At 47.1% G+C, this 19423-nt stretch overlaps 1 protein-coding gene across 6 annotated transcripts in view; it reads right to left on the bottom strand.

Annotated features, from left to right (window-relative positions):
• WWOX (WW domain containing oxidoreductase) overlaps positions 1 to 19423 on the bottom strand; it is a 908337-nt gene that overhangs the window by 672307 nt on the left and 216607 nt on the right. For all 6 annotated transcript variants that reach the window (XR_009730560.1, XR_009730559.1, XM_061385880.1 and 3 more), the window contains exon 6: positions 4605 to 4693. Coding sequence is in view for 4 of the 6 variants with exons in the window: in XM_061385880.1 (XP_061241864.1) it covers positions 4605 to 4693 (89 nt within the window). In the remaining 2 variants the exon portion in view is untranslated. The remainder of the gene's footprint in view (positions 1 to 4604; positions 4694 to 19423) is intronic.

Genomic DNA, 19423 nt, shown 5'->3' with positions numbered 1-19423 from the left:
TCCATGACCAAAACAAAGTTCTAGAAATCTTTAGAATTGCAAGTGTTATTTTAAAATTATGTTTTGATCAACTTCCATTAATTGCTATGATGAATCAAAGACCTTAGATGATATTATAAGAGCTAATTGGTAACTGAAAGCCAAGCAATAAATTTCCTATATTATGTGCCATCACTGAAAGTTTTCAAATTTCAAAACTGGAATCCAGGTGTCCATTATTTCAGGAATATATAGAACTCAAACCATAAAACAGTATCTGATAAAGGAAATGCATATATATATATATATATATATATATATATATATATATATATATATTTACAGAAGTCTAGAAGCCCCTGAACTGTTGTTATAGGGCCTGTTCAAAATGAACGCTTTTTGGTAAATTAAGCAGTTAGTATCATGGATGAAACTGTGCAAAGGTATCCCAAACAATACCCTACTGGCTTCCAAGCCCACTACAGAAAATCCTGATGCTCGGTCGGAATCATCAGCAAGGGTCCGAGCTCTTCGCGTTTTGATGGAGGCCCTGACCAGTCAGGCAGCAGGAGCACGGAGGCTGGCTGCTTTCCAGGACTGCGGTTTCAACAAAAATATCCTGAAAAACTCAAGATTGGCTGGGACTTACCACAGGCTTTGGTTTGGAACTTTCCAGTAATGCCCCAAAATAATCGGACCTGAGACACACTGGCCGACCACTACCACCACTGACGCTGGGGAGAAGTGCCCTGGGAGCACTGAGGCCCCCTGGGCTGACCACCCAGAAGAAGGAGTGGAGGGGGCCAGGAGGAATGGGGGGTGAAGGGGAGCGGGCAGACAGACAGACTGCGCGGGCGCAGGGATGCATTGGTTGGGGCGTGCAGAGCCTTACAAAAACTGGCTTGAAGACAACACCACCACCTACCGAGCATTCTTGCCAAACAAAAATTAAACAGGAATCTGACTGAGCCTTCAGCCTTGGCTACCATTTCACAGGAAACAGAGAAGACAAAAGAACCAGCTGAATGACACCACCGGGGTGCAGTCAGTGAAACACAGACCACAGAAAACTCTAGAGGACACACCTGCCCTTGAAACACATATGCCGCACTAAATAAAGAGAAATTTAGAAGCTGGAGAAAAACATACAGGCTAAGATGCATTGACCTGATTTGGTTTCTGATTTAAGTAAACTGAGAGAACAGAATACTCATTGCCTTGAATGGTGTTCGGCCCCTAAATTTCTGAGTAACTCGGTCCTCAGTAATTCCTACCAACCACCTCAAGGGCGAGGTGGAACAAGAAGAGGGGTTGCTGTGGATTCAGACAGACTCGGGTTCCAATGCGGGATCTGCCACTTGCTAAAGTCAGGAAAGAGAGTTGGCCTCTCGGTGAGAAGCTGGAGCCTTTCCACTGGGAAACAAAGATAAAATGAGTCATGCCTGGGGATGACTGTAAGGAATTAGAGCGAGGACATGGGCTTAAGTGCTGAGCGTGTTGCCTTGCATGGGATAAACAAACGTCAGGAAGGAATTATGATTTGCATAATCACTGTTAGCAGGGCTCATTCTGAAAAGGCTCAGTCCCCACCCCATGCCACCACACACCCCCAACAAAAAACATAAAGAAGAAGAATATCCAAGAAGAGGCTGAATCCACATGCCCTCCTGGTGGAAGGAGACTGGCTCATCTGTACCATGAGCTGCATCTCCCAAAGGGGTTCGCATTTACACCCGTTTCTACCTTTTCCAGGCTCAGACCTCACACACTGCTGCCTGCCCTGGCGTGGCAAGACCACCGGGCTGGGGCAGGACCCGAGGGGACGCACACAGTAAAAAGCGCCCGCACGGACGCCTGGCCTGCCCGCAGACGGGACTCGGCGCGCGTCCACGTGGCACTTCAGTGGACGGGTTCTTCCTCTCCTCAGTCCAAGGGCGCAGAAAGGAGTGGGTCCAGCATGGGTAACCTCTCCTTCGTTTGCCATTATGTTTTACACACGAGGAGATCTTAACGTCGAAAGACGGGAGCTGGAGATAAGAAGAGAGCGACATGTGTTTTTCTGGCAGTTCAGTCACTGACACTTGAACTCGCTTCTGACAATTCTCAGAATCCACAGACCTGTGAGTGCTGAACTGTCATCTGCCCGGCCGGGGAAGACTTCGCCCTGCTGGTCTTGCAAAGGGAAAGTCGTATGGGATTTTCAAGCTGATTTCTCTAAATCCATGTAAAATACTGGACCCTAGAAAGACTGATGAAAGGAGGTTCGTGGCATGGGGTTGGCTAACAGGAAAACTGCTTTTGTTTCTGAACCAAGAAGTACAGAAATTCAGAATTCATTTGCTAAAATCCAGAATTAGGGCAGAATGGGCGACCGCTTTTCTCTAAGAGTTTGGGCTTGGTGATCACAGAAGGCAGTTGGCTTTGATGATTTCTGAACTACTTAATAGTTAAAAACGAATGGTCCCATTAAGACTTGGAAGGCAGTCCTCTTATGTAACAGTTGGCTGTCCTTGGCTAAACGCCTCCTTCCAGTGAGCTCTGACACCAGGACTGGAGGGAGAGTGAAGAGGCGGTGCGTCTCAGCTCCCACAAGAGTGGCATGGTGTCGGGGAGCAAGCAGAGAGTCAAAGCGTATGAAGTGCTGCCTCTGCCACCAACCTGCCAAGGCACCCTGAGAAAGTCACTCACTGTCTTGGATCTCGGTTTCTGGCCCATTGAGAACAACAGACAGTGCAGCAAAGTGGTTTGGCAGGCGGGCTGCCCAGGCGTGCCCGGCCCCAGCGCCCCTGCTGGCTGGCCGCATGCCCTCGGATAACTCACCCTCTCTGGTCTCGTTTTCCTCAGCTGCGTAATAGACAGGGTGGCAGCACTCACCCTAAGGGCTGCTTGGAGACTTACGTCAGGAAAGCACACAAAGGGCACTGGGTGTGGGGCTCCTAACGAGCTCTCGAGAAACGAGCTATCACTGCTGCTACGGCTGATACTGTTATTGCTGTTCTCTTCCAAACAACCGCAGAAATTCTAAGCCGAGGAGTAGGCTGCCAGCAGTTAAACACCGCCTGCTTGCTGGCAGCACACACAATGGCTTGGGTGAGCTTAACTAGGCCTCCACCAGCCACCACTCTCTTTCCAGAGCCGAGGAGAGAGCCTGGGGCTTTGGAGGCATGTGTTAAATGCGTGTTAAGTGAAGAAGCAAGCGGATAAATGAATCATGAAGGGAGGACAGGGCAAATGTTTAAAGAGCTACAGCTCTGTCTTGATGTGAGGTTCTCTGGGAGCTCTGGCGAGGGCTGGCAGCTACCAATCCCTGCCAAGAGGGCACACAATGGGGCTCGCCTAGGTCCGCTGGCCTGGGGACGATGCCCAGCTAGCTATCACTGGAGCACAGGGCAGGCCCCTGGGGTGGGGGTGGGGGGCAGTGCAGATCTCACTAAAGACTCTGACTTGACATTCAATCTCAAGGACTCAGCCTTGCTCCAGAAAGGGCTTTAGAGGACAGACTTCTCAACGGCCTAAAAGAACGAGTGAGAAAACGAAAGGAGAGAGAAGAATCGGCCACTGGACAGCACTAAAGAGTCGGGCCAACATCACGCCATCAGAGCATCTGGGCTGAGACACCTCCCCTCCCATCCATCATCTCCGCAGAGAACTGTTAAAACCAGCAACCCCGACGGAGGCCAACCCTGAGACCGCTTGTCACTGATCAGCCTGCTCCAAACTCGGGGACTCTGGTGCCGACTACGGAATTATTTTACCCTTGGCACCACGAGCACTATTATTAACTTAATCTTTGTGTTTAAATCAACTCACTGGAAAAGAAAAATTAAACGAAGTGATTTGTTAAAGAAATTTAAACCGCTATGTTAAATGAGAAACCAGTATTGCTTGCCCTAAAAAAAAAAAAAAATCAGACCGAACTGTAAAAATAAACACTTGGAAACAAAATATCGTAATGAAAAGGAAGCTAACCACCAGCGCTCTCCTCAGTTCTGGCTTTAAGAACTGCTTGCTCTCTGTTAGGAAAGGCGGTTGGTAAGGGATGGCCAAAAAAAAATCTGCCAGTCCTCAGCAAAGGCTCCCTCCTACAGGCATTTTTCAAAGTCTGAGAAAGAATGGAAAAACAGAAGTTCTCAGATGTGAGCCCACGCTTTTGGAACCGTGTCCACGTGCCACGTAAAACCATCGCAGGTTTGCGAAACAGTAAAACTTTCTTCCCGTGCTCTGAGGTTCAGCTCCCTTGTGGAACTAGAGAGCTGACCTGATCTCTTCCTAAATGCAATTAAAATAGAACTTCTCCTCGATTCTGGGAGGCGCCTTGAAGATGTCTGCGATCAGGATGCAGCCTACAGTCAGCTGGCTTTTATGAGGTCGCTTTTTACTGATGCTTAGTAGGATCTTTTTGTTGTTTTCTGGGAGGCTGTTGTGAGATTGATGACACGTCTCATAATGAGGGGGGCTCAGAGTCAAAGAAATACGGTACACCTCGACCGGGCCAGTATAAATGAGCCTCCTGTTTGGACGCCAAGACGGCACAATAGCCTTCCGTCTTCCCGGTTGTGTTCATCTGATAAAGACATTACAATGGCGAGATATTATGATCTATAACCCCCCGCTGGAACACTCACACATTCTTGGCCTTGAACGCCTGAGCAAAATGCTGCACGCTACGGAGCAGAGCGAGGTCCAGGGTCATTGCTTCTACCTTGGCTTTGTGCTGGAATGAGAGAAAATAAAAAGAAATGATAAATAACAGCAAGTTTAGTTCATGGTATCAAGTTACAGTAAATGTGTTATGGAACATGTCGGAATTCCCCTGTTTAATATTAGACGCCCAGAGAGAATATAAATCATCGGAATGAATAGAAGAACGGGGCTTTTTACTGCCAAGTTTAGGGAGGATGGGAGGCTGGGACTCTGCTAAAACTCCAGGCTGAGGGGCTGTACTGTTTGACTCAACGCCCGAAACAAGATCCACAGGGTCCGAGGGCTCACGTGTCTCCTCTCTAAGTGACTCCTAAAGGAAACTATAACGACAGGGGTACTCCAGGATGGAGCCCGCCTCCTGCAGGAACATCCGAGGCCACGTGGGAATCTCAAAAGCTGCCATCTGGGCTCTGAAACCACTCCACTAAGCCTGCCTCAAAAATGAAACACAAGGCGTGGACAGAAAGTACAAAGGCAGGCAAAGCTCGGTAACACCAACGGAGCCCGACAGCTCCGCATGCCCCTGCTTTAGAAACGCAGACGAGCCGGGTTAGAGAGCCCTGGTTTAGAGACCCTGTGAGCTCTGCGGACATGAGGCACACGTGGGTCACGATAACGATGCTCCTGCTGTCTAACCCCGGGTGACGGTGGGTGGGCACTCACAGGCATCATCGCGTGTCACCCCCAGGACAACTGAAGGATCCCTTGTATTTGGCCTGTTTTACACTGTGGTATCTTATAAGAGACTGAATACAGAGCTAAGAAGTGTGGATGGTGAGACCTCAAGCCAGTCTGACACTGAAGCCCAAACTCCCTCCTGGAGCCACACCGGAAGCGCTCCACAGTCACTGAAGCCGCCCCGTCCCACTGCACGGCCCCCAGCACAGTTCCAGAAAGACCATGCCTTTCAAACAGGCCCTGTGTTTACCAGGCCCTCCCGATTTTTAAGTCTGCCTGGACTCTGCTGTGTTGGCTGAAATGCTATGACTTTTTAGATCTCTCTCCTCAGAACAGACGGCCAGGCTACCTGCCTGTTCAGGTAAGTGGATTCCCATAAGACAAGCAGTGAACTTGGGAATCCTTGTCTAGACTGAGATGCTGAAGTAAGACTAGCGAGAATGACACGGTGCTCGGATGCTCTGAAGGGGATGCCCGTGGCTCAGTGGAGGGCACCCTCCCCCTGGATGGACACACAGGCTGTGCTGAGACGCTTAGTGTGTCTGCAGAAGTCCACCTCGGCCACCAACGCCCTGGACTGCGACCCGAGGCCCAGGCCGTGGACAGTGAACACCAGGCCAATGCAGCTGGAATGCACACAGACTCTGGGCCACCTAAGCTTTCTGAGCCTCAGTTTCCTCACTTGTAAATGAGGAATGTTGATTATCTACTCACAGAGTTGTGAGGCTAAGTGCAAAGCACCTAACAGCCTGCCTGGAAGACAGAAGGTGTTTCATCACTTTAACCGGAAGGAGGGAAGATGCCGTGGTGAAGCTCTTTCCCCGAGGCCACTGTGTAATAAATGGTTGTTCAGGAGGGCGACAGGGCAGCAGGGTGGGTGAAACTGTGTTCACAACAAGTGAGGCTTCCCCCCGAAGACCACGTCGTTCCAGATCACTGTTGGACCCTGGAGGATCCAGGTCCTGCCACTAACAGGGCGCAGTTTCCGGGAAAGGATGTAGAGAGGAATTCAGTGACCTCCCCAAACCCCAACACTCTGGCAAAGGCAAGTTGGCCGAAGTGGATTTTAAATTCCTCAGGTAACAGCACCAGCTGCACACACCTGCAGATTCTGGAAGAATGAGAAGCATCTAACCTGATCCAGGAAAAGAGGAGCGTGCCAACACGTGGGTTTCATTAGAGCTTCCTGAGATAGGGGAATATTAGAGCTGGAGGGTTCACAGTAAGGCAAGGCCACAGCCCTCATCCCATTTGAAGGTAAACTGCCACCAGGAGAAGGGGCTGCACCCGAGTGATGCCGTACCCTGTACAGAGGGCTCAGGACTCCAGATGGGGAGCAAACCGCACCCCCACCCCCCATCCCCACTTTCTGTCTGCGTGACGGATGTTCATCTGTGGGTCAAGCCTTCGGAGCAGGAAGTCTGTCAAAATGGCTAGCTTTCCTTCCCCATAGATTCTTATGCCTCCAGAATGCTCAACTACCAGTTCTGACGTTCAGACGTGGCAACTCAAGTGGCCTTTCACCCTCATCCTGCTCCTCAGGCCCCAGTCGCCCCTGGCGCAGAGCACGACACTCGTCGCCAACACAGAATCTTACAGAGCTTTGAATGGATCGCAAGAAGAAAACCGGATATTTCTCCTATTAAGGGAATGGTGGTAAAGACAGACATCGCACCTCTCAGCTGAGTCCCTGATGGAAACCCCCAAGGAATGTGCTGGCTACATATTAGAAAAGAATGCATGTACATTTTTCCCCCATAAAACAGGGAGAACATTCCCAGATGGTGACCCCAAAGCGGAAATTTCCATGAAAGCGATGGCCTGGCCAAGCCGGCCTTTGTGTTCTTCTAATGTGCGGTTTGCACGTGGTACGCTGTCTTTTGGTACCATCCCCCACCCCCACCACCTCGCCCTTTGCTGGAAGATAAAACACAGGGCTGCCACCACCAATAAGAACAAAATCAGAACGTACGTATCCAGGGGGAACGAGGGGTCACAAGCCATCAAGTCGTTCAACAGACTAATCCACAGGCGCTGGGTTACTGGGCTCCTGGGGACAGTGACTCAAGTCCACACCCAATCACTCAGGTGATTCCCCTGCCCCTGGTATCGGGTTTCCTGTTTCTGCTACTGACCCTGAGAGAACCAGAGGGACTGCGTGCACAGTTTAGTTAAGCCCCGAGAAGGGAAAACACAGCTTTTAGAAGGAGGGTGCACAAGTGTGCTGATGTGTGTGTGTGTTGACGGGGGGGGGTGTGGGTTGCTCTTCTGGTTGTCTAACAAACTTCACAACGTGACAGAAACGTTTTTATCATGGGACGTGCTCTAAATGAGAAGGCAGGGGCTGACGGATTGCAAACAGAGAGCATTTCTGAGGGATAAACTGCTGATTGCTAGGTGAAAGCAAGAGGCCCCATCTGCCAATGTAAGCTTTCCTGCTGAGTCTATGAATTTGGGACTGACCACAATCCGCTTTCTTGGTATAACTCATTTCTGCTGTTGTTGTTGTTGACTTTAATTTGGAAGGAATTATAGACTCGCAAGAAGTGGCAAACACAGTACCCGAAAATGCTCACATACCCATCTCCCAGCATCCCCCAGAGGGGACGACTTATCCAAGCAGCACATCATCAAAACCAGAAAATCGACATTGTCACAAAGTAATTCATTAGACTCCAGATGTTACTTGGATTTCACCAGTTCGGGGATGCACTCATTTTCTTTTATTTGAAATATCTATGCGTATAATTTTACGACATTTTTATCACATGCAGAAATTCATAGAACTATCACCACATTCAAGATACAGAACTCTTCCATCTCCACTAAAGAACCGCTGAGTTTTTCAACTAAGATGTTAAATCAGCATATGCCACCCAGGACGTGAAAAGTTCTGACCCTGTCTGGCCAGTCTCTGGGCTCTAGATTTGCAACACACACACACTTCTAGCTTAAAACATTTTTGTAGCTTGGAATGGCCAACAAGATACGACCCAATCCCTTACTGTGTGGCTCACACAAGTGCCTCCGTGTGAGTCAAGACGAGCTTCAACAAGGAAGGAGCCCCCAAACTTCAATGTCATAAGAAAACCAAGGATTATGACTAGTTCGTGCCTTGTGTTCCTCCCAGGTCAGTGGGGCCCCGTCACTGTGACTGGCCAGGGGCCCAGGCAGGTGGAGCCTGGGGGTGTTTCCATCCTCCGCAACGTCACCAGCCTCCACAGGGCGGGCAGAGAATATGGCTGCATACTGCATGTCGTGGGCTGCCACCCTGCGGTGCCAGGTGTTGCTTCTGCTGACATTTTGTTGGCAGAGCATGTTTTGGGGCTGTGCCTAGCTTCAAAAAGGTGCAGCCCCCCACGTGCCCAGCAAGAAGAGAAATGCAAACATGTACACAATGAATGACGCACAGTCCATGAGTTTGCCCTCTTTACTCTCCAGGCTCATTTCAGGCCATTTCACTAGTCATAGAAACATTTAGAAAAGACAGATGGATATGGACAAAAAGTATCTACAATGCCACCACCCCAATATTAACTGTTTCCCTATGTCCCTCCCCCCTTCCCTCCTCTCTACCCATCTACCCGTCTACCCAGCCAACCAGCCCCCCACCTAGCTTTGGCTGACAGAGACAACTTCCTACTAAACTTTGAATCTTTAAATGCTATAAAATGCCTATCCAACCCTTCCCCAAATCCGCACTCTTTTCTTTAACCACACCAGTGAACACAAGTTTATCATCTCAGGGAAAAGAGGAATGCAAACATACCTTAAATTCTGTCTACAGATGCCAGCACCCATCATTTTAAAGCAGGAATGCACAGGTGGCACCCCACACGTGAAGCAGCAGGCAACATCTAAGAAGCTGAGACGCCTACCTGCTCCCAGCCACCCCCAGGTTCAGCCAAAAGACAGAGTAATGAAGCAACCCACATAGTTTTCTTCCACCTTCCTGGAAGTCGGGGACAGCAGGTGGTGGCACAGCCCACTGACACTCTCGGTAGAACGAGTCTTCCTGGGCTGTTCTTTGCTAAGTTCCCAAAACCTGTCTTAGTGGTTCAAGGGTCTACAAGTGCAGAGTCAAGGGGGTTCTTGCTGTTGTTACACAGGACTGCTCTCTCATACCACTGCATGACCACAATCAGCCAAGTACGACTCAGGCGTGGCACTGCCTGAGACCAAAGGAACCATGCGGGGACTGTGTGGAACATCCACGGGGACAGCAGAGCCGGGCTGACCAGGAGGAGCCACAGTCCGGCCTGACAGCAGCACTGGCTGTGTGGCTGCAGGACAGCGGTGTGGCCGCTCTGGGCCTCAGCACTCCTGCTGCAACGGCCATTTGCCTTGAACGGCTAGGGCAAAGAGTAGATATGGTGCACACGAGGTACGAGGCACAGAAGTAACGATCATTATCATTTGTAAAACCACTGTTAGAACAGGACACCGATTCTTTGTTTTTCAACCATAAGGCATATTACCAATTGCAGTCTTTCCTTATTTCACAAAATTTACTTAAGCAGGCTACAGTCCATAGGGTCGCAAAGTGCTGGACATGACCGAGTGAGAGAGCACAGCACGTGATATGCTTGGCATTTATTTTTCATTGAAGAGTCATGGGAAAAGTCTTTTGAAGTATCTATCATTTCCCCCATTTCACAGCCTCGAAAACAGAGGTTTTTACAGTTTAAAGTGGCACAGCCTAGACACTGATTTGGGTTTCGAACTGAGACTCGACTGGTTCCAACACTCGTGTCTTCACTGGATTATCACTACCGGTCCTAGCCCTGTTCTCGTATTCTTCAATGCCTGACACTGAGAAGCTATCAAGAAATTAACGTCCTCTATAAATTCTTGTTTGTGTCTATTTTACATCATATTTATTTCATACACTTAGAATTTACAAGAGAAGCCTAGTAGTGAAGGAGAAAATGTAACCAAGGCAATAATGTACATTCAGAGCTTATTGCTAATGGCACCCTGCAAATTCTAATCCAATGGGCCTTAATTGCATTATGCTGATGCCTCTCACCCTTCCACTTTACATATGCTTGGTCCTGATTTTATGTTCTGAAAACTTAAATAGGAGTTGTCACATTTACAGCAGCGGGAGACACCAGCGATGAGCATGTTATTGATATGACATTATTCACTGAACTACAGTACAGACCTAACTACACTGGTTCCGTAATTTGTCAGAATCCTATGTGGGACTTTGTATCGCTCATTTCTTCAGTATTATGAAAGTGATGTTATTGTGGCTGTGGGTGTCAGCCTCTTTGCTGGGAAACGCAGGAGCAGACAGGGACGTGCATCTCCTTTTGGCTCTTGTACGTCTCAGAGCAACCCAAATCAGCATTGTGAGAGAGCTAGATGGGAGTCTGCCCAACCTCGAACAAGTCTAAAGATAAAAAGGACGCCCTGATCAGGGACTGACCTGGTGGTCCAGTGGCTAAGGCTGCACGCTCCCAGTACAGGGGGCCTGGGTTCGATCCTGGCTCTGGGAACTAGATCCCACATGCACAACTCTGCATACTACAACTAGTTACACATTGCAACTAAAGATCACGCGTGCTGCAATGAGGATCGAAGACCCTGCGTGCTTCAACTAAGACCCAGCACAGCCAAAATGTTAATAAATGAATGTGTTTTAACAAAAGGATGTTCTGATAAGTGCTCTTTCTGAAGCAGCATTTCTACCCAAGGAGAAGGCAGAGTTTAAGAGTCTCTTTCGTGGCTCTCCACGCCTGTGTCACTTGGTACGCCTCTGCGCCTTTCACCAGGAAAACGCTCTTGAAGAAGAGTCCAATTTACAAAATAGGGAACCAAACCAGAAACGACCCTTAGCAAAGCTCTGGGTTTTCCTTCAAGCCTTGAAGGAGAAGGGTTGACTTCGTCATTCCTGACCTTCAGATCACCCATCAAGCAGGAAATGTCACTCCTGAGCTTCCACAGATGACCCCCCACCAAAGTCCGCCCTCCCTCCAAAATACAGTGATAAACATGTCTAATAAGAAAATCATGACAATACTTTTTTCATTACACATAGGTCAAAATTTCTGCCTTGGGTTGCTGGAACTCAATTTATAAAGTAACTGTTTCAATATCTATAGGTGATTGTGAGGCTGATTCAAGGAGAAACTGTACCGGATAACGGCTTATTTAATTTGGTGTACGACTTATGCACCACGTAAAGTAAAACTATTAAAGATGCTTAGACAGTAATTGGCAGTATTTTGCACTCTGGACAAAAAAATGCTTATCTTGCCAGAAACTAACAAGAGAAGGAAAATTATTCGAAAACCTTCCAATTTCCCTCTATGCTATGCATTCACTTTGCAGCTTAAAAACAGTTTAAGAGGATGGCAAATGGCACGGGAGCTTGGCAGCCGACATGATCGGGCATTTACGCCTGGCTATTGAAGAAAGAGACTTTTTTCATGGTGAATTTTTCATCCTAATGTAAGTGATGATTTACGTTAACTATAGGTAAAGCATGGTTACATTTTCCTGAAGGATTGCAGGCAAGTAGAGAGTAGTACAATAAGTTGAAGCGTAAAAGCTTTCTCTGTCATAATATTTATTATAATGGCATATAAAATAGCTGAAATAAATAATAGATGACTAAAGGTAAATTCATATGATAAAGAGTCCTTCAGCAGACACCATTACTTTTGACTGTTCGAGTTTTATACACAGTTGAAGACTCTTTAATAAACAGGCCCTATGTCTTATGTAAGTACTGGAAACATCCACGGCGTGCTCTAAAGGCAACAGACTGGACGTCAGCTAATCTACTGCATAATTATATCCTCAACAGGAGCAGCCTATATGTTTTGAACATTTTAATACGTAGGTTCTTAATGAAACTTGTTAAGCATCTGAAGCCCCTTCTTTGCAGAAGTTGCTGATAAAATAAATCCGGTGCCCTGCACCCCAAGATTCAGATAGGTGTACAGACAAATGGAGACAGTGGCATCGACATTTATACACAGCATCACGTGTAAAAGACAGTTGGTGACAGGTTGCTATTTAACACAGGAAGCCCAGCCTGGCGCTCTGTGATGACCCAGAGGGGTGGGTTGGGGGAGGGGAGGGACGCTCCAGAGGGAGGGGCCATATGCATGCTGGGGCTGAACTGTGTGGCTGTGCAGCGGAAACCAACACAACACTGTCAAGAAATTTTCCTCCAATTAAAGAACAATTTTTTTTTTTTAATAGGAAAAAAAACAGAGATGTGGGGTCTGTTGACTATCTAGTGACAGGTCAGTGGCAGTTAGTTTCAATAACTACAGAGAAAGAGAAACGAGAATATCTGCTCTGGTTGAAAGGCTTCTGGATTCCACTTGAAAGACCCGTGAAGTGTGAGAGATGCTCAGATGGAGAGAGACGATCTCCATTATGACGCTCAGGATGGAGAGAATCACACGCTACCAGGACAGCACCTGCCTGGAGGATTCTCACCATGGACACGCCAGCCCCAGGGGACACCTGGTGGGGTCTGGACACGTTTCTGGGGGAGGGCTGCTCTGGTATCTTGGGGGTAGAGCCCAGGGACGCTGACAAACATCCTACAGCGAGCCCCAGACGGGAACAGTGCTGAGGCTGCGTGTGTCGGTTTGGGGACAGGGACTGTGATTCACCCCAAGTGGGCTTCAACAATTTAAATTTATCCTTATTTATAAAAATATAACTGGTTCACTGAGCAAAGTACAAATAATACAGAAGTGGATAATGTATCAAGAGAAAGTGTCTGGGATCCTGCTGCCCCAAGATACACAGAGTGACGGTTTGAGGCAAACCCTTCCAGGATACATTTCCCACACGTATAAAAACACTGGGCCGCAGCGGATTTCTACAAACACTGTGTCGTAGCTTACGCGTTAGTCTACTCTGTAATCTGGTTTTTCACAATCAACACCTAAGAGAATACACCGAAACGGAACTCCACCCACATTCTTCTCAACCAGTAGGTTTACCCAGTAGAGGAGTGTTCAAACATTTATTAAAAATTGATCTGGGGCTTCTCTGATGGTACAGTGGTTAAGGCTCTGAGCTTCCAATATAGGGGGATGGGTTTGATCCCTGGTCAAGGAACTAATACCTCATATATTGCACAGCACAACCAAAAAGACAAATAAAAAATTTTTAATCCAGTTAAAAAATTTATTTAAAAAATGATCCCCTTTGGATGTCTCAGTCCTCTACAGCCTTCACTAGCTTTGTGAACTTTTTACTTAAATTCCCAAAGCCTGACCTTACTTATCTGTAAAAAATAGAAATAATAGAAGAATCCCTTCCCTGGGATTACTGTGGGAACTCAGTAAGATAATATCCATGGGAAGCACCTTAAACACATATGCTCTAAGTGCTAACTATTGCTGTTGCTGTAATTAATATTACTTTATGTAGTTTCCAGGTTTTTGTTCCTAAAAGCAATGTTGTAATATCTATGTTTTGCAATAAACAATTTTTTTCTATAGGATAAGATCCTGGAAGTAGAACTGCCATGTCAAGCGACATCTATATTTTAAATTTTGATGCATTTTTGCTGGGTGTCCTCCAAAAAGGTTAGAGCAATTTCTATTCCCAAGAACACTGCAGGAGACTATGAAAGAAAATCGAAACAACTGAAAATCCACACTGATATTTACAGTCGATTAAAATGAAGTTTCATATCTCTGTCTCTGATTTCTGATACACAGTGAGTGGCACAGAGCAGGTTTCCAAGACAGGGTTTAATTTAGAACATGAATGAATGAATAATGCACCACCGGAACCCGGGACAAATTCCTCAGAAGAGATAAAAGTAGGCTAGTGAGGCTGGCAACAGTGATTTCCCATAATCCGCTGCAAAGGCAGGTTTTCTCCTGAAGCTTCAGGCCCGCTGGCTGCTGGCCTGCCACTCAGAAGCTGGCCACGCTGCCTGCTGACGAATGTGAGCCCGGTATGCAGAGCATGCAGTAAGCATACAACGGTACCACCATGCCTGGGGAGTGACCACGACAGTCACTTTCAATTTGTGCATGAGTCCAGAGAGGAATCTTTCTGAGGTTCTGCAGAAGCAAAGCAGCATATTCAACAGACGAACTAGAAAAGGTTAAAAAGAGTATGTGCTTCCCAGAGAAACAAAGTTTCCTGCTTAAGGTGGCATCTGTCTAAACAGCCTCTAATAAGTTCCAACAAAAGCAGCCAGAAAGGCAGAAAAGCTAGAAACTCGGTTCGCAGCACACACACACACACACACACACACACACACACACACACACAGTGAAGGTGTCCGCAAATGTTGCACGTCTTCTACATTAGCCATGGGACCAAATAACTTACTTGTAAAAAGGAACTGGAAAAGGAATTGAAACAGCGATAACAAAGAAGATGCTCTTTTTTAGGGAGGGAGATTTAATTATTAAATCACTTATGGCCTGGTTTTGCCAGTTAAAATGGTAAGAGACAGTAAACAGCTTTATACTATATAAGAGAAAATGTAAATCATGTATGTGAAAGTTTCAAGAAGAAAAATATCAGAAGGGAGGGAGGAAGAAAGGAAACAGAGGGAGGGAGGGGAGGGAAAGAATATGAGAGAGAGAAAGACGGAGGAGGAGGAGGAAGAAAGGAAACAGAGGGAGGGAGGGGAGGGAAAGAATATGAGAGAGAGAAAGACGGAGGAGGAGGAGGAAGAAAGTCAGTTTAGCTTCCAAACTAGCAGCAGCAGGGAAAAAAATGCTTGGGGTTCACAGGATATTAAGAAACTGGATCGATGCAAAAATAAAATCCAAAAAAGAACTAAAATTATTAATAAAGGAAAACACCTGATAGACAGGAAATACAAAATGAAATTTAGAAATTAGTAGAGATTCACACATAATCACAAGAGAAATTAAAAGGACTTAAATTCACACGTTAAAGGCAGAAGCCAACTAGAATTCAAGAATGACCTCCATGTTGTATAAAATAGATAGTGTGGACAGAGAAAACCAGCACCTCCCAGACCTGCTCTCCCTGGTCCACAGTACTAGGCTATGTTGAGAAGAGACGTACCAGCTTGGAACTACATTTCCCAGCCTGCACTGTGGTGGGGCAGGGCCTCCAGGTTTCCACCAATGGCCTGTGAGTGGAATATGTGTGTGCGCGTGTGCGCACCTCCACCCTGGGCTACTCATCACGTGACCTGGGTTTCCCATATTCTTTCTCCTTCCATCTGAGGGATGCAGACTGTAACAATTTCTAGTGAGGCCACTAGATGCAAGGAGCTCCCATACTTTATGCACTGAATGGGCCACGGCCCCTATCAACTGGGGACACCCGATGTGGATCTGGAAATCACTCTGGAAATCACCTGGTACAGCTGTTGTCTCTCACAACTTCAAGTGGCAGTGCGGTTGGCGGCTCCCTGCGGCTTTCACCTGAAGAAGCAGCAGCACACTGTTGGCAAGCAGAAATGAAATCTGGGACATCAGGGGTTTAAAAATCCAATTGATTCTGGAGCCCAAACAGTATAAAGTAAGCCTGAAAACACCTCTGAGAGCAGATGGCCCGTTACAATCCCAATCTCTGAATTAATTCAAAGAATTCAGGCCAGGAGCATGTATCGGGTTAGTGATGTAACTTTTCCACCCAAGTCCTTTATTCCAGGTAGCGGTGTGGTTGCTAAGGAATAGAGAGAAGGAGAGACAGAGGTAGACAGACAGATTGAGAGAAGCTCAGAAAACAGTCAGGTGCTCCTGTCCCATGAGGTTTCGCAGGATTGTCTGACAGCTTCCCCAGGACTGCTACTGAAAGGCAAGTCCTAACAGGAGCCTAGGAAAGAGGGGCCCGTGAGGAGTGGCAGAATGACGCGCAGATTCACAGCAGTGACCAGGCGACCCTGCCCTTCAGTGCCCAAAGCATGCCAGCTTGGGCACGGGCATGTGGCCATGTTCACATCCGCCTCCGAGGTCTGCTCTCTTGTAGCCAAAAGGGACAATGAATCACGTGGGGTAATTCTGTTAAAAGGCAGCTAAGTTAGAGAGCGCGTGTTTTCAGAAGAGCAGTGCACACAGCGTTAGAGTTGGGGAGGGGACACCACCTTGTCGGCGTCCATTAGAAGCCACTTTGGAATGCGCGCACGTACGGCGGCTCGGCCTCGGCGCGCCTTCTTCAGGATTTATAACGGTGTCGTCCCTGCTCCCTCTGGTTCCACGATACAGACGGTCTCTTCAGGCAGAGCTTCTGCTGCCGACAGGGGACGGGGTGGCCAGAGCTTTCTCTGGTGTAAAGGGAGGACCTCGTCCATGTGGTCCCCTTTTTCTCAAGGAAAGCAGACTTTAGAGGCTGCACTCCTTTTGGGGGCACCAGGTCTGCAGCACAAGCCCCAGAAGGATTCGGGGGAGTTCTGGCTGAGGATCACGTTTTCTAGTTCATCTAAGTGTCACCGCTCATCACACAACCAGGAGTTGTCAGACTTCCTGCCCCGGGTACACTTAAAAAACCCAGTCCAAGGGGCAAGCGCTCACTGCTAATTAAACACTTAGGAGGGCTTACTCTCTGACAGGTACTATTCAGAGAAGGGAGGATTATGGACTCTGCTACATTTCACCCTGTTGAGCCGTTACAAAGTAGACTCAATTACCTGCACTTTTCAAACAAAACAAAGGCTGAAAAAGCATCCAAAAAAAAATTCTGCTTGAAAAGCCATATAATCAGCAGTTGGCAGAAGTGGGATTTTAGTTTTTCCTCCACTCTGATAAGCCATTCCTCCTTAAGATAGTATTAGTGCTTTGGTGCCAGAACTTTCTTTCCAACCCTGAAGTTTTCCCTAAATCCAGGAGATTATGGAGGGGTCCAAATGTACTTCACTCCCAAGAATGTTGTTCTTTCCATGAACCCAAAGTCTTTACACTTTTTTTTTCTGACCGTTAAAATGTTAACTTTATGATAAAAAAAAAAAAGAATGTTGATTTCCACCTCTCCCCTCTGCCTCAACCTCCAGACTCTGGAAGAGCCAAGAGAGACATCTAAGTCATGTGTAATTGGAAATGTTTCCATATGTGTAGAAATAAGATACTAATCTAACCACCTGCTCACCAGAAGGTAGTGAAACAGACTTTTCTTTCCAAATGGCCCTAAGTCCTCCAGAAAGTCAGCAAACTTTCTCTTGATTAGGCCAGTTAGTATTTTAGGTTTTGCTAGCCACACAAACAACTCGACTTTTGCAGCATGGATGCAAAAGCTCCCATAGACACGGTCAACCAATGGGTGAAGTTGAGTTCCAATAAAACTTTATTTACAAAAACAGGTGTCAGACTTCCTCCTGGTGTGGCACAGTTTGCTGAAACCTGTTTCAGGACAAGAGTCAGGCAAGCTGGGTGTGTTTCCGACAGTCTGGCAGTCTTATAATTAATGTAATTTGCAGATTCCACTGAAGATAGGAAAAAATAGAGCATTACGTGATGCCTTAAATAATGTGTGCTGACTGATCACGGGGCCACCTGATAAAGACGTAGCTCACAGACAGCATTAAGAGTTCCAAGTAGTGTGTACAAAGAGTGGTAGGTATCTGCTAACACTGCTTCTTGCAAAATGTGTCTCCTGTTAAAAATCTGAATTTCAGGAGTATCACATGTTGTTAAGTATCAGCACTAAATGGTTTCTGCAATTCCATATATCTGCTTGAACACAGGATCGCTGTGAAAAATATTATGGCCACTCTGCTGCTACTGCTGCTGCTGCTAAGTCTCTTCAGTCGTGTCTGACTCTGTGCGACCCCATAGATGGCAGCCCACCAGGCCCCACCGTCCCTGGGATTCTCCAGGCAAGAACACTGGAGTGGGTTGCCATTTCCTTCTCCAATGCATGAAAGTGAAAAGTGAAAGGGAAGTCGCCCAGTCGTGTCCGACCCTCAGCGACCGCATGGACTGCAGCCTACCAGGCTCCTCCATCCATGGGATTTCCCAGGCAAGAGTACTGGAGTGGGTTGCCATTGCCTTCTCTGATGGCCACTCTGGAAGGTTATAAAAACCTGTTAGAGAAACTGAAACAGGGGTTTCTAGACATCTTCCAAGCATGCCAATCCTTGGGCATTTAGGGTGTGAAGGACAGACTTTTCCACTGGGCTCAAAGGTATGCTCCAGATCTGCTAATGATTCTCTCCAAAATCCTAACAGGCATCACATCGGAAGCTCCATCTTGGCCACCGGGAATGAGAGCATGGCATTTCCGTCTTGTGCATGTGCATTTGCAGTGCAGAAAACCAAAACAACAACACAACACCTCTCGCAATGGAAAGAGAACCTCGCACTTTCCTCTTTATTGCAGAAAGAAGAACTGCACATGCAGATGCAGAGTTTGGGTGGGGGAACCATCTGAGTGGGACAGGCAGGACTACACACACACACACACACACACACACAAAATGAAAACACAAAATAAAGAGATTGCTCATAAGATAGTTATTAAAGAGATCACGTCTTCTATGTCCTGGGATTTTTCAATCCAAATGATAGCAGTAGACTGAGGGCTATTCCTGGGTTGGGAAGATCTCCTGGAGAAGGAAATGGCAATCCACTCCAGCACTCTTGCCTGGAAAATCCCATAGACGGAGGAGCCTGATAGGCTACAGTCCATGGGGTCGCAAAGAGTCGGACATGACTGAGCAACTTCACTTTCACTTTCAAGGGCGATTGAGAGACCATAACTGTTCTTGAAAGTAATAAGGAAAAAAAAAAAAAAGGAAGGAAGAAAGTAATAAGAATTACAGGCCATATCATCACGATTCAGAGGAAATTCATGCCTTCTGCTGGGGAGAGCAAAGATGACCCTTGCAGCATTGTGAGACATTCTGCCTAGACTGAGGGGTTTAAATTCCTCAACCAGGAGTCAGTATCAAGCCTTGTTGAGGACCAGAGTTTCTTACTGGCAGAATGATCTTTGAAATCTCTGAATACTAAGAAGCCACCAAGCACCTGATTTACGGAGATTAATACTTCCAAACAAATACAAAACCCCACTAGTTAACAAGAAAAGATGAAAAACAAAACAGAATCATAGCCACCCACTAAGTCCTAGCACTGGAAGTGTCATGGAC

The sequence above is a fragment of the Bos javanicus genome, chromosome 18 (genome assembly GCF_032452875.1).
Source record: "Bos javanicus breed banteng chromosome 18, ARS-OSU_banteng_1.0, whole genome shotgun sequence".
Taxonomy (NCBI): Eukaryota; Metazoa; Chordata; class Mammalia; order Artiodactyla; family Bovidae; genus Bos; species Bos javanicus.
The sequence above is the reverse complement of the archived record's forward strand: the minus strand, read 5'-3'. Positions and strand labels throughout refer to the sequence as shown.